The sequence below is a fragment of the Gossypium raimondii genome, chromosome 6 (assembly GCF_025698545.1).
Source record: "Gossypium raimondii isolate GPD5lz chromosome 6, ASM2569854v1, whole genome shotgun sequence".
In the NCBI taxonomy this organism is placed as follows: domain Eukaryota; kingdom Viridiplantae; phylum Streptophyta; class Magnoliopsida; order Malvales; family Malvaceae; genus Gossypium; species Gossypium raimondii.
The window spans coordinates 17,523,911-17,538,556 of NC_068570.1; the positions used below are offsets into that span (position 1 = coordinate 17,523,911).

A 14,646-nucleotide genomic window follows, 5' to 3' on the forward strand; every position below is an offset into this window, starting at 1 on the left:
AATTTTAATGGTTTTTAAATAATAAAATAATACATCAATAATTAAAATAAATTAAATGAAAGACAAACATATTGCCATCTTCATTAGTTGATTTCCACCATTTGTTAAAGGAAGAAAACACCATTTTTGGTGAGCTTGGAGGTTCGGCTAACTATCATCCCTTGCATGTAAGTCAGTTTTGATTCTGTATTTAGTAACTTTTATGTTTTTGATATCGTTGTAGCTTAATCTAGCTAACCTGGGGACTAATTTGCAAAATTGTTAAATATTTAGAATTTTTTCATGGATGAATTTGTGATGTTTTTGAAGTTTGGTGATAGATTATTAAGCTTTATAGTTAAATAGGATTATTCTGAAAGTAATTTTTATTAGTTTTAGTTAAAGGATTAAATTGATATAATATTAAATTAGGCATTAAATATTTGTGAAATTTTAATAAATATGGGTTGTTTTGGTATAATGGAAAATTCAACTAGCATGAAAGTGGAGAAATTGTTTTATATTTGAAAGTTTCGGGTTTAAGGACTAAATTGTATAAAAGGTAAAAAGTTTAGCGTAAAAACATAAAATGTTAATTAAAGGGGAAGTTACATGAATTTTAGTATTTTAAAAGTATTTGAGCTGGATAATTGAATTAAATTATTGTATAGATCAAGAAACAAATCAACCGAACATAGATCGTGGAAAAACGAAGTAAGCGAAATAGTCACCGACATCGCGTTTGCAATCATTTTTTATTAGGTAAGTTTGTACAATGACTAAGCTCATTAATTTCTATTTTGGATGAATGGTTAATTAATATTGTGCTTTGTATAACTTTAATTGATTGTAAATTATTAACTAGTAATTTGGACTAAATCGTAATGTTAATCAAATTGATTATTAACTGTGAAAAATGTGAATTTCATGGATGTATATTTGAAATGGTTTAATTGAACGAAGTTAAAGGATTGGATATGGAATATGTCCCATTTGAACCTCATGAATACTTAGGATGCAAATGACATGTCATTAGGGGTTATTTACAATTTTGGGTACTGGTCTTAAATTTCCTACCAATGGCTAAGGTCCTGCATTTGTTGCAAATTCTCTACAGCTCGTGTCAGTAGCATCGTGCAGCTTAACATCCTGGCCCATGGCTCATGTGAGTAGACCCATTAAACAGCTCATGTGAGCATACAGTTACAGGTTACTGTCACAACTTGTGTGAGCATTTCCCGAGCATTCGATGTTATTTCATTTGGTTCAACGGGTGGTAAAGGCTTAAATGAATGTTTATATATATATATATATATATATATGAAATGTTATATGATCAAGACGTGTGAATTGGAAGATGTCGATATAAATACTTGGAATGGGAATTTATGTTTATTGAACATATAATGGATGAAATATCTACTGAAATGTTTATTATAACATGTTCCATGATTTTGTTGTAATTATATGTTTCATTAAAACACCTACTAACCTTATGAAGTTTTGTGCATAGGAATGAAATGCAATGAATGAACTCATTCTTGAAAGGTTTAAACATAACATGTTTGGTAAGTTTAAGTTCACGTTATACAAGTTTACTAAACTAATTGCTTATGTTAGTTGTTTATCTTCCTGTAGGTCATCGGAAAGCTTGATCGGCTGGAATCAAGTCGGAGTACAATCACACTATCCATCCTTTATCTAGGTAGAATTTTTGGTTATTTTGATTTCGAGTTATAAATGGCATGTACTAGGAGCCTTTAAGTTATTTTGTTTAAAATAATGTTGTTCATAGGTTAGTTTAAGTAAGCTTTGTGGTTGTATTTATATTTTTGGTACTTTTGGTTTAAGTTCGAGCTTTGAGGTGTTTTTAGTCATTTGTTAACTGCCTTATGCGATTAGTTTTAAATATGGTGAATAGTTGTGATGAAATAGAGGATTTGGTATATCTTAAGGAAATGTTTTGTAAGTATTGAGAATGTGTTTGTTTGGGTGTTTAATTTGTGGTACAAATACATTGGATAGGCATTTAGGTTGATAGATACGTATGTGTTTTGGCATGTTTCGGGCTTGTTTTAGTGTGTTTTAAATAGGTTTAATTGTTGGGAAATGGTATGCTTGTGGTTCAAGAAAACATGTATTGGTAAACTTGCATTTGAAGGTACATTTGGGGTTACACTGCCTGGGACATGGGCTATCACACGATCGTGTGTCATACACGGCCACCCCGCACGACCATGTGTCTTATTGTTTTTAAGTGCAGGATGGTCGACATGGTCTTAGTGAGTTACACGGCCTGACGACACGGTCGTGTGACTTTTTTTTTAAATTTTCCAATTTTTGTTGTTTTGTTTCAAATTAGTCCTTGAATGTTTCCAAACTATTTTTAAGACCCCATAGGCTCAGTTTAATGTCTGTAATTGTGGTTATACTTTGTACATTGATCAAGATTGAATGTTATTATATGAAATCAATTAATTGATGTTATGTGAAGTTAATTGTTACATGATAATACTCCGTAACCCTAATCAGGTGACGGAGATGGATTTGGTGTGTTACATGAATCATATCACCTAACCATCCACTAACAATGCATATGGTATAATTATCATTTAACTCCACCTATTTATCTATCAATAGCCATTTAACACATTCAACTAATAAAAGCTAACTTTTTCAACTTTTACAATTTAGTCCATTTTACTAAATTAACTTATTAAACATTTAAATTTCTTAACCAAAATTTAATACGATCCTATATAAACTCTGTAAATATTAAATAAATAATAAAATATTTACTCGCTTGTCGAAATTGTGGTCTTGATACCATTGTTTTCGACTGTTAGAGTATGCCCAAAGATCAATCATGAGATGGTTGTAATAACATACTTGATTTATCATGTTTATTAATACAAGGCGTTACTATTATTATTTCAGTTTCTTTTATGTGTGTATAAATAAACTGTTTTACAATAATGCGTTAAGAGTAACATGTAGTTGATTGATGATAAAGAGTTGTCATTGACATGGAGTGTCAAAATCAATGCATGAATATGTATGTTAGAGAACAACATATTGGACTGACCCATTATGAGTAGGTTTCTTGGATTATTATGTAATTGTTACAACATTACTCATAGTGATTAATATGCATATGATCCTCAGACTTGAGATCATCATTATCCCAACATCGTGAGTTGTATATTTTGATACAGTCAAACGTACATTGTAACTGGTTGTTCTATAAAGGCTGATGTTGGATATACCACGATCTATGTAGAGGGATATGGTTGATCGATATAGGATAAGTCCCTCCTACATAATGGGAGTAATATCTTAGGCCACTTGATTGAGTGAGAATAGAAATGCATGGCCAAGCTCAAATAAGCTAATATAAGATGTCGTACTTATTTGTATATCATAGTCTACTCAAGATATTAAGGAACATGGGATGGACTATGCAAGTGTGACTATTCCATGACTTGTGTCCAACCCAGAGATAAAGGACTTAAGGATTAATGCATGAAAGGTTAATCACAAAAAGGTTATGTCCAATCATGATTTCTTGTAACTTAGGTAGCAATGATGCATTGCTAGATGCCACTCATCATTTGTAACATTAGAATCGTTCTAGTATTACTGCTAACGTTACAAGAACCTACAGGGTCACACCCTATGGTTGAAATGAACAGAATAAAATATAGTTGGTATTGCGTTTGGTTGTCACATGAATTAAATTAATTGTAGAATTAATATAATTGGGTAATCAAATATCGAACATATTATATGCACAAGGTTGTTGTACACATAATGAGAACATATTATATGATTTTGGTTCGTATATAAATTCAAATAAATATAGTTTACTGAAATTATTATTATAATTAATGTAATTATAATTTTCGATTTAAAACATTGTTATATTTATTTGATTTATTTAATGAATTATGATTCATTATATATACCAATTATAAGAGGGATATATTAGACAGTTTTTTTTAAAACCCTAAAAAAAATATAAAATCCTGTTTTTCCTTTGCTTGAAAAGTCTAGCAGCCGTCAAGCAAAGTCTTCTTCAAAATATAGTTTTAGGGATTTCTTTCGTTCATTGTCAACTGGGTGGATTGCGTAGAGGCCGGAGTCACTAAAGGTTGCTGCTTGGTTCGATAGTAGAACAGAATACTCATTACCGAGGCATCGCTGTCTATTTAGTTTAAATATTCGGTAATTTCGAAACCTTATTTCATCCCAATTCGTTCCTCACACACGGATCCATGGTTTGGATCGCCAGATGTATTAATTTTTTTGCTACGCCATGGGGGTGCCGGCGTTCCTACATCGATACCATTGAAAATGGGTTGTTACAATAAATATTGATCCAACGAAAGTGTTCTCCAAATTTACTGCACCTGTCACCTTATTGTCCCTCAATCTACGCCGTATCCTTTGCTCTACCAACATCCATGGCCCGTACGACTGCTCTTCTATGTTTGATTCTTCGTGAGCCGTCACTGATTCCACCAGTTTAAGAACTGTCTGCGGCGCCTCCGTCTCAACATTTTTCTCTAAAGGTCGATTTGGGCAAGTTTCTTTTATATGCCCGTATCTACCACATTCAAAGCAAACTGATGGTAAAATTTCATACTCAACTCTCTGTGGTTTGTCATTAATCAGAACCTTGAATATTAGAGGCTTATGCAAACTAACATACACGGTTAAGCGGATAACACGCCCTCTTGTCCTACTGTCGGTGTTCAGATCCAACTTTACAACCGAACCAACCATTCCCCCTATTTCCAGTAGGATTTTCCTTTTATACATATATCCGAGTAAGCCGAGAAGCTTGATCCATGCCATAGCCACATTCAAAAACGGTTGAGCAAGGTTAAAATTCATCGTTCGAGGTTGTACAGTTAGATATTGTCCATAGATAATCCATGACCCTCTGATAAGACTTTATTCGAATCCCCCTTGTTTTGGAACCTGGCCAGGAAATATCCATTTTCTATGTCCATTAATTGAAATGGAGAGGATGGTTTCCACAGACTGTATATTTTATTCTGCAAAGCCGAATAACCTATGTTGTGACCCAATAATTTTAATACCACTGTTGTGCTCATATATTTGATTAGCATCTAATTAATCCTTTTGGAAAATTCAATGGAAGGGATTCCATTAACGAAAGATTTAATGATATCTCATTCCATCAGATCCAAGTCTTCGATTGCATCAGCATAAAAAAGAGTCACCAGTCTTCTTGAATTTGAGTTTGAATTTCCAACACCATATCCTTTCAAGAGACTGTGTGAAGTATTCCGATTTACTGCCGATTCTCTTTTAGACCTATCAGATTTATCCTTAAAACAAACTTTCTTAGTAATCAATCCTTCCACAGAGGAATCATCAAATCCAACACCTTCGTAGAGAGAAATATCCTTCACTTAGCAAATTACATCCAGAAATTCTTTTTGTTTTGATTTAGTTAGTTATGAAATAGGCTTTTAAGTGCCAGGAACGTGCCCACTTCCCTAGTGCTGGAGATGTTAAATGACAGTTTCCATATTTGAGTATTAATAATTTATTGCACGGTTTGAATGAGCTATACTGATTATTTGGAGGATATTTAACCCAACAATGAAGGTCATATTACTTGGAAAATTCACATAGAAGATTGGATCAAATTAAATCACCCGAGACAATCCCTTGCAATATGAACATTTGGATTGGATTGAAACTCTTTGAGATTAACTACCAAGAATCCACGTTTATTTTATTCTCTATTATTATATTGTAAACAATTTGTTGTATTGCTGTGTTAATAGGATTGTTATAGATATTCTATGTTAGCAAGTCTCGAACATAAATCTATTTAAGGGAAAGACTTGTATAGTTTTTCTATTGAGAGTTTTTAGCACTTATCTTGTTCAAGTTAGAGAACTTTTCTTAGAGTGAAAATTGTTAGTAAAACAGATTGTGTTGTGGTTTTACTTGCTAAGTTCACAGGGGTGAACTTAGTAATGAAAGTATTGTTCTTAAATATTCAAAAGTGAGAATCATCATCATGGAGTGTGCGATGAGTTAGGTTCACTTGTTGTAACTATTGAAGTGAGTGGATATTTCCCATTGAGTTAGACTTCGCATACATAGGAAAACCGAACGGTATAAATAATTCATGTGTGTTCTTTTTGTTTTCGATTTCCAAATTTGGTGTCAGAGAAGTATCCACTTACCTGTCACTCCTTCCAAGTACTTAGTTAATTCACTAGCAACAATTTAATAATTTTAATTGGTATCAGAGCTTGCCACTTAACGTAACTAGTAGAGATCCTAAATGTTGCTAGATTCAAGTCATGAAAGGTTCTTCTACATCTCGTCCTCCTATGCTTGAAGTTGGAAACTATGCTTACTGAAAGGCATATATGAAGGCATACATTAAGTTCATTGATGAAAACGCAAGGTGTGCTATGTTAGTAGGTTGGGAATCCCCAAAAATGGAGATTGAAAATGGGAGAATAGTCAAGCCTGAAGTTCAATGGGCCACTAAGTAAGAAAAATTGACCAATGCTAATAATAAAGCTCTATATGCCATTTTCTATAAAGTTGACCTTCAAGAATTCAAACGAATTGCCAAATGCATTGTGACAAAATTAGCCTAAGATATATCAGAGACTACTCATGAACGCACTACAACTGTCAAACAATCGAAGATGCAAATGTTAGCATCCAAAGTTGAAAGTCTTAGAATGTAGGAATAAGAAAAAACTAGTCTTTCGCCGAGTAAAACTTACCCATATCTTCCTTTCCTAGGTTTAAACTCCACCCGATCCATGTATTTATAGTATTATGTGGTGCACTCTAGATGGTTCCCAGTGAATTACAGTTCTCGTCGTCGACTTTATACGTACATTCCGTGAATAGCTTCGTTTTCTTAGTGCTGGACACCATTCGATTATACATAAAGGCCAAATTGGTTTCTGTTTGTTCTTTCTGATCAAAATGTGGATCATTATCCCATTGTTGGTGTTGTTGAATTGGTCGAGTAACTAGTTCGAGACTTGTGTGATTTTCATTAGCAAGATGAATGTGGAGAATTGGCTGATTTTTCTGAGGATTTTCATGGTGTTCGTCAGACTAGGTGAAGCCAGAGGTGATGTTAGTGCCAGTATCGAAGCTGAAGGCGAAGGAGGTGGTGGTGATGGCTCCAGGGAGGGAGGAGACTTTCTCCTTGAAATTTTTTTAATAATATTTTTGTAGTTTTTAATAATTTTTTTTAAAATTTAAAATCTTTAAATTTTCAAATTTTTTTTTACTAACATGGCATATTACATCAACATACCATATTAGTATCGTTTGCCACATCAATGTTGTCAACTATCAAACTAGTCAATTAATGTTTCCATTCTTATTTGATTTTTTTTTCATAAAAGACTCAATATACTATATTATTTTAAGAGTTTAAATTTTTTTTTTACTAAAAGTGTTTTTTTTTACCATGAGCCTTTTCTAGGCATGTAAAGATTAGATTGCTTTCAAAGACTAGTCATTAACGAGGGTGGATGATGTCATACTAGAAACAGAACAAAAGGATATGAGTTTGCAATTTTACGGTACCAAATATGTGGGCATTTTTAGGCATGGAAAAGGTAATACAAGCATTGGGGAAACATGCTTTGTGGTACAATTGCCAAAAAGCAAGCATTAACAACAGTGAGAAATGGATTCCTAGTGGTAAGCAAGTAACTGCTTGCGTTAGAGAGTACTCTGAAAATACTACATATAAAATATGGAAAAAAAAAAAAGATGAAATATTTCAGGAGGTTTCACCAGCAATGTGTTTGATGAAATGGGTGACTGGAAACTGGAGGAAAAGTTATGTATATGGTTGTATTTGCTTGTTTTAGTTGAGATTTGGCTTTCTTCTTTTTGTGGAAGAGACTATTTGAGCGTTCTTCATACTCCAAGCATTGAGGGTTGGAATATTGACATCTAATGTGCCATTGTTGAATGCATATAGGTAGGCTTGGTTATCAATGGCCAGCTTGGGATAAACTCTGGCAGTGATGCAAGCTCTTCCTTCCCCACCAAAGCTCTCCACAATAGAATGATCTATCTGCAATTTCGGAATCCGATTGTATCAGTCTATAGAAAACTTTGCAAATGTTATAATTGAGGTGTTAAAGCAGATATAACATACAAGACTTCTCAGTGAAATCTTCTCATTGAGAGGGTCTATGTCAATGAAAGCTCCATAAATGGTCTTTTGGGGTCCTTCCTCTACTGATGACCTGCTCTGATCGCTGCACATGAGCACTACATAGTTGTCCTTGCTCCTAAAAACGCGAAAGAAGATTGCTGTTTGCTCTGTCAAGTCTTTTGAAGCTAAAACCAGTATTCCAAATGGTCCAACATTGCTTCGAACTGATGCTGTCTTTTGACTACAGAGCAGTTTTGGATCAACCCAACTTGGATCCATTAATTCAGCCTCCTTAAAGCTGGACAAACTGAAGGAAACTTCGACATCGGCCTTTAGCAACATGAAGCCAATATAGTTAACTAATACTTTCACCTGTAAGTGATTCCTGAGCATCAAGCACAATTGAGAAAAAAAGCAATACCTGTGAAGCTGTAATGCCTGAGACTTCAAGTACAGATCCACCCTTAAGTTCCTTGTTCTCGAAGCTGACTTTTATGATACGCTGCTTCTCAATCTCTTCCAGTGGCCATTGAATCAATTGCTTACCAGTTTTACTAAGGAGAATGGTTCGAGGAATTGACTGAAAACAAACATCAGTTTTGTTAGAAAACTTGGAATCTTCAATCTGAACCACTTGCAATCATATTATGTGACTACTAGGATTAAAGGTTATATTACCTGAAGACCAGACCAACCTTTCTTGACGTCATCTGTTGTATTATCAGACTCTAATATCCATCCCCATAAAATCCTTCTCTTCTTGCCACTGTCGAAAAATGTCTTTGAAGCATAAAAGTTACCATAATCATATCGTAAATCTGAACCATTGTCCAAAAAATCAGTGTCAACCAAAAAGTTATCTGTCACGGCGGTATAGTTTCCTAGTACATAGTGATCGCTGTTGTCGAAGCTTGCCTTGAGAACTTGTTTTGTGAATTTGTCAAGTGAAGAGGTTTCAACTCCATTTTTTCCATCAATGGAAACTGGATAGAAATCAGGACATTCCCACATGCCAGTCCTTGTGGATGAGTGAATAGGTTCTTTGCTCTGGGACCATGTAATGAAATCTTGACTTCGATAGAGCAGTGCCCTTCCATGGCCATCCATCTCGTTTCCAACTAAGACTCTCCATAATCCATCAGGGCCTTGCCAAGCAGTTGTTGGATCCCTAAAGTTCTTTGGGTCAATACCATCAACAGGGGACATTAGAGGATTATGAGATGATTTTACCCATTCCCTTAGCAGAGGATCAGATAGGTTCTTTGGCTCAGCCAAGTTCTGAACTTGACGATTCATGGTATCACTTCCAGTGTATAAAATGACAGGTTTCTCCCCGGAAAGGAACGTAGTTGAGCCTGACCAGCAACCATTGATATCGAAAGGATCACCCGGAGAAAGTGCAATATCAAGATTAATCCAGTTGACAAGATCATATGATATTGAGTGAGCCCATGTTATGTTGCCCCACACTGCAGCATACGGATTATATTGATAGAATAGATGGTAAACTCCCTTGTAGTACATTGGACCTGAGGTAGATGGATCATATGGAACATTATTACTAAATTAACCACACTTTGTTTGTTCATATGAGGAATTGCAGGAATATCATGACCATAACACATGAAAAGCTTAACCAGGAGAAACAAAATGGCTTACCATTAGGATCTGCAGTGCCATAAGTGCCCCATTTGAGGATTACATGTCAAAAAACACACAAAAAAGAAAAAGTCAACTCTGTAAAACTGGGTATAAAGACAGTAAGTCGCAGTTGTAAGGAAACAAACCATTCATCCAATTTTTGGGAGGCTGAAAGTGGTAGCCAGTTCTATAAGGCTGATCCCTTGGAAGAGATTGATGCTTTTTGTCTTGTCTATGAGATTGAACTCCATTTCCCAACAACAAAAGCCAGAAGCCAATGACCAAAACAACAGATTTCTCCATTGTAACCTCCAGCTTCAGGTAAGTCATCAATGGCTCAATGGTTGTTATATAGTTCCCATAAAGATATTAACAAAATGAAGACAGTTTCAGGATGGTAGGCTGAATCATATTCTGGTTAACTTTTTCCCCATTTGTTCCTGTAACATTGCAGGGTCAACTCAAAAACCCAAATGAATAAGGAAAGAGTGCACTTATATAGCAATATAGATAAGTTTATTAAATTAAATACTCTTACTAATGCAACTTGTCCATTTAATTAAATGCTTAGTTTCTATAAGCAATAAATGAGATACCAATTACCTGACAAGAAAACACGTGATTGTGCCTTTATTATCAATCTATTCAAAAGAGTTTAATTTCCCAATCCCTAATCCCTATGCTTTTCACAAGATTTAAAATTTGAATTCCAATTGGGCTTCCATTAAATTAAATAATGACATTTTAATAATTTAAAATTGCTCACGTAATTGGGCTGGCTATCAACCACTTTTTTCTCCGTCCCACTAATTCTTTCTTTCTTTATCTCATTTACTTCATATGTCTTCTCTTTTTTTCAGTTTGTAAATATATTTTGTGGGTATCTTTGTTATCTTTACAAGTTATGATGGACAGATGACGATGTTTATCGTTCGCTAAAACTCCACCTGTCACCAGTAGTTTTTCTTGAAAAGTGAGTGACTCTTCGTCAACTTCTTAATCTGTTTCTGTTTTGAAAATATTTCAGAATAATAAATGATTTCACGAGTCAATTTGGACTCGTGTCGTCTTAAGTTTTATATGTTTTTTTGTTTGCTTTTCCATTGTTTAATAAGTCTTCAGTTTTAGAAGTTTTTGTCTGCTATTGTAGCATGGTTAGTTTTGCTTATGCATGTAATCTTAATTTTACAAGTTATTTTAGGGATAGTTTTGTTGTCGTCCTCTATAGTTTGGTGAACGCTCAATTTTTACTCGTTGCTTTAGACCATTCGGGGTTGATTTCATTATCGTGTTAAGTGCTTGTAATCACTTTAGATATGTCGTGCTTGAGTTGTGATAAAACCAATTATCAACGTGTCATAATGTTTTATTGATGCTAATGTTGATGCTAAAGCCTTTGTTGTGCTAATGGAGCTTGTCCTTCAACATCTACGACGAGTATTTGTTATTTTTTCTCTAAATTAAATAATTCCATTCATGAATAAATTAATAAATTTACCTTTAAAAAAATAGGACTGCTATGAATTTATAACGGTATGAAAATTGTAATAACTATTTTTGTCCAAGTTATCTTTAATTCCTAGTTAGTAAGATTTCTCTTTTTGGATTCAATTTTGATTTAAATTTCGAGTTTCCATATCATTTACAACTTTGGTCACAGATTTGAAATTCTTGAAAAGCGAAATTACTAAAACTCAAAATTGATCTTATGGAATCATTGGATTCATGTTATGTATTAAAAAAAAGTTCATTACAGATTAAATATATATTATTTATTATTAATGTTATAGTTAGTAGTTTTGTCAAAAGAATTAGTGGTGGGATGTGGACCTCACGGTGCGGCTACCCATGGCATCCCAGGCTCATTTAATGCTAAGTGTTTGAGTGGACCACAAGCAAAGAAGCGGGAAACTAGGGGTGAAAATCTTTGGTTGTTATATGTTATTTTTTATGTTGATGAATAACTTATATCTCAGAGGCATTTCTTGTATGGGTTATTTTATCTTTGAAATGAATTTATGTTGTTTTTGTGTGAAAATAGTTAGTAAATATGAACATCACATATATAATAAGGGTAATTATATATTATTATTTATTATCATGATAGGTTAGCTCAAATTAAAAGTGATCTAATTTAGTTAAAATTTTATTGTGCTTTAATTATTAAATAAAGTATAGGTCAAATATGTATAGATACTCCAAGAATTGAGTTCTAATTAAATTCTAATTAATGATGGGTTAATTAGGAATTAGACTATAATATGTCAATGTTATAAATAGTAGGGTTATGGTCCCCAAATTATACACAAGATATCATTTCTAATATCTCATCCTTAGGAAAGAGAGAGTAAATATTATTTGAATTTCTTGTGTACTAATTTGGAAGATCAAATCCCCAAACACTTCAAGGAATTCATAGATTCAGGTACGCTTCCGATTTTTAGTTTTATTCTTGATTTATTCTTGGTGATTTGACATGATAGATCCTGGTTTATTAAGTTTTATTTTTTTAGATATATTTTACAAATCTAACAAGTGGCATCCAAGCCTCGTCATATCGAATCATTTAGAGTTAATTAAAGTTCTTCCTTTGACTGATTGATTCATGAAATTTTACGAGTTTTATATTTTGAAGGTTTATATTCAAATTTTAGGGTTTTGTTTTAAGTTTTTAATTTGGGGTGATTTTCAAACTGATGGATTAAATTACGAAGTTTAAAATATTTGTGTAATTACAAATCTTGCTATTGAATTTCTATCCAATCTTGCTTTTAAATAAAGAATGTATACTTTGCATGCTCTGTTTCAATTTCGATTCCTACTGTTTACGCATATGTAAATCGATTATTTATTTATTTTTAATCATATAAGATATGTAATTTAGTTAATAAAAAATTGGAAAATAAGTTCACAGTATAAGTTGATGTTTCGTATGTTTTATTTTATATATAAATATATAATATATGCATTTGATTGGTTTAATGCATGTTGTTTTGGAAAATTATATAAATATATATATGATTATCTTTTAATTTGATTGAAAGATGAAATTAAGGTAAATGTTTTGAAATAAATAAATTCAGATTTTGGCTTTTAATTAAGGATGCCTAATATTTTAAATAAATTAGTTGAAACAAAATGCTGCCAAAGTGACTTCTTTTGGGTAGATTAGTTTATTTGAAATATTAAGATGATTATATGTTTTTGCGATTCATGCATTTATTAATTGACCCAAAAGTAAGTTAATATTTGATGAATTTCAATGACATTGTGGTGATAAACATGTGACAATTATAAGGTATTTTATGTAAGCAATAAGTTAGTTCAAAGATTAATTAATTGTTTGACATTATTTATTGTCAATGTTTGATTGCTACAATAAGAGTATTGCTTATCGTTAATATTACTTGTCCAAAGACTTGATATTAATGTTGTGTTTGGTATCTTGAGATGAGATTAGCCATTATCTTGAATTTATTTTTTACTTATAAATATTGATGTGAGCTTGTTTTATTATTTGTTCTATGTTCAGTTAATTCATCTTCTGTTACTACAATGTTTGCTAATATAAATTCTATACCCATGCTTAATGGGACTAATATTAAGTAATGGAAAAGGCACTTACTTATAGTGCTTGGATGTATGGACATAGACCTTACACTAAGGGAAGAACAACCTGCACCTCTCACTGCGAAAAGCACCCCTTATGTTAAAAGAGATTTTGAGAGGTGGGATCGTTCAAATTGCATGAGTCTAATGATCATGAAACACAACATTCTAGAAGCCTTTAGGGGCACAAAATCTGAAAAGATTACTCAGGCCAAGTTTTCCTTGACAAAATTGAGAAACATTTTGCTAAAAACGATAAGGTTGAAATGACATCACTTCTGACTTTTTTGATGTCTATAAAGTTAAGGGTCAAGGAAATTCTGAGCAATCTAAGAGCTATGGGTTTTATGATCCCACAATTAGGAATATTTTTGAGACGAGAATTGCAATATTCTTTTAGGATATTGAGCTTGGAGGGAGAAATAAAGTTAGAGACATTGCTTTTAAGGAGGAATTGAATTCTAACTCATTTACTACTATCATTTTTTGATTATGTTTAGGTTCTCATACCTATCATTGATTAAGAAGTGAATCTAGAACCTCAATAAGACAATGTTGAACAACTCCTTATTCACGATGAGATAATTGTTCCAAAAAAACAAACTCAGCAACCTCAAGAATGAATATCATTAAAAAGGTCCACTAGAGGAAGGGTTATAATGACTTTAGTGGAATATTTTGACCTTAAGCTGCATCAGATGAATATTAAGTTAATAATTTCTCAATGGTAACATTGATCATACATTTATATGGTGCAACTAGAAAATTTTGTGTCTGATGATGCAAAGTTAATTATTTTCAAATTAAAGAACTTCATCTATGGGTTTAAGCATACTTCTCGTCAATAGTATTACAAATTTTACCAAATGATTATCTCATTCGGTTTAGAGATGAATTTTGTCGATAATTATATATACCATAAGTTTAGTGGGAGTAAGGTTCTATATTTGGTTTTATATGTTAATGACATTTTGCTTGTCAACAATAACTATAGTCTTAATCAATGCCCTAAGAATGATTTTGAGATTACAAAAATGCATGAGATTTTTTACATTTTAGCAATAGGAAGTCTAATGTATGTTCAAGTTTGTATACATTGGAATATTATGTACACTGTTGGAATGTTAGGCAGATATTTTAAACAACCCTAGTTTGGACCATTGGATAGCATCCAAGAGGGTTATAAGGTATTTTCAGAGAACAAAAGATTACATGCTCACATA

At 32.8% G+C, this 14,646-nt stretch overlaps 1 protein-coding gene across 1 annotated transcript; it reads right to left on the minus strand.

The window, feature by feature from the left end:
* Positions 1 to 7,579: 7,579 nt before the first annotated feature.
* On the minus strand, positions 7,580 to 10,292 carry LOC105773907 (beta-fructofuranosidase, insoluble isoenzyme CWINV1). Its single transcript, XM_012596104.2, has 6 exons — positions 9,961 to 10,292; positions 9,833 to 9,841; positions 8,852 to 9,702; positions 8,595 to 8,753; positions 8,174 to 8,503; positions 7,580 to 8,089 (listed from the first exon to the last, which is right to left on the minus strand). Exons 1-6 carry the CDS (start codon positions 10,142 to 10,144, stop codon positions 7,877 to 7,879), a joined length of 1,746 nt encoding a protein of 581 aa, XP_012451558.1. The 5' UTR covers positions 10,145 to 10,292; the 3' UTR covers positions 7,580 to 7,876.
* Between the last annotated feature and the right edge of the window lie 4,354 nt (positions 10,293 to 14,646).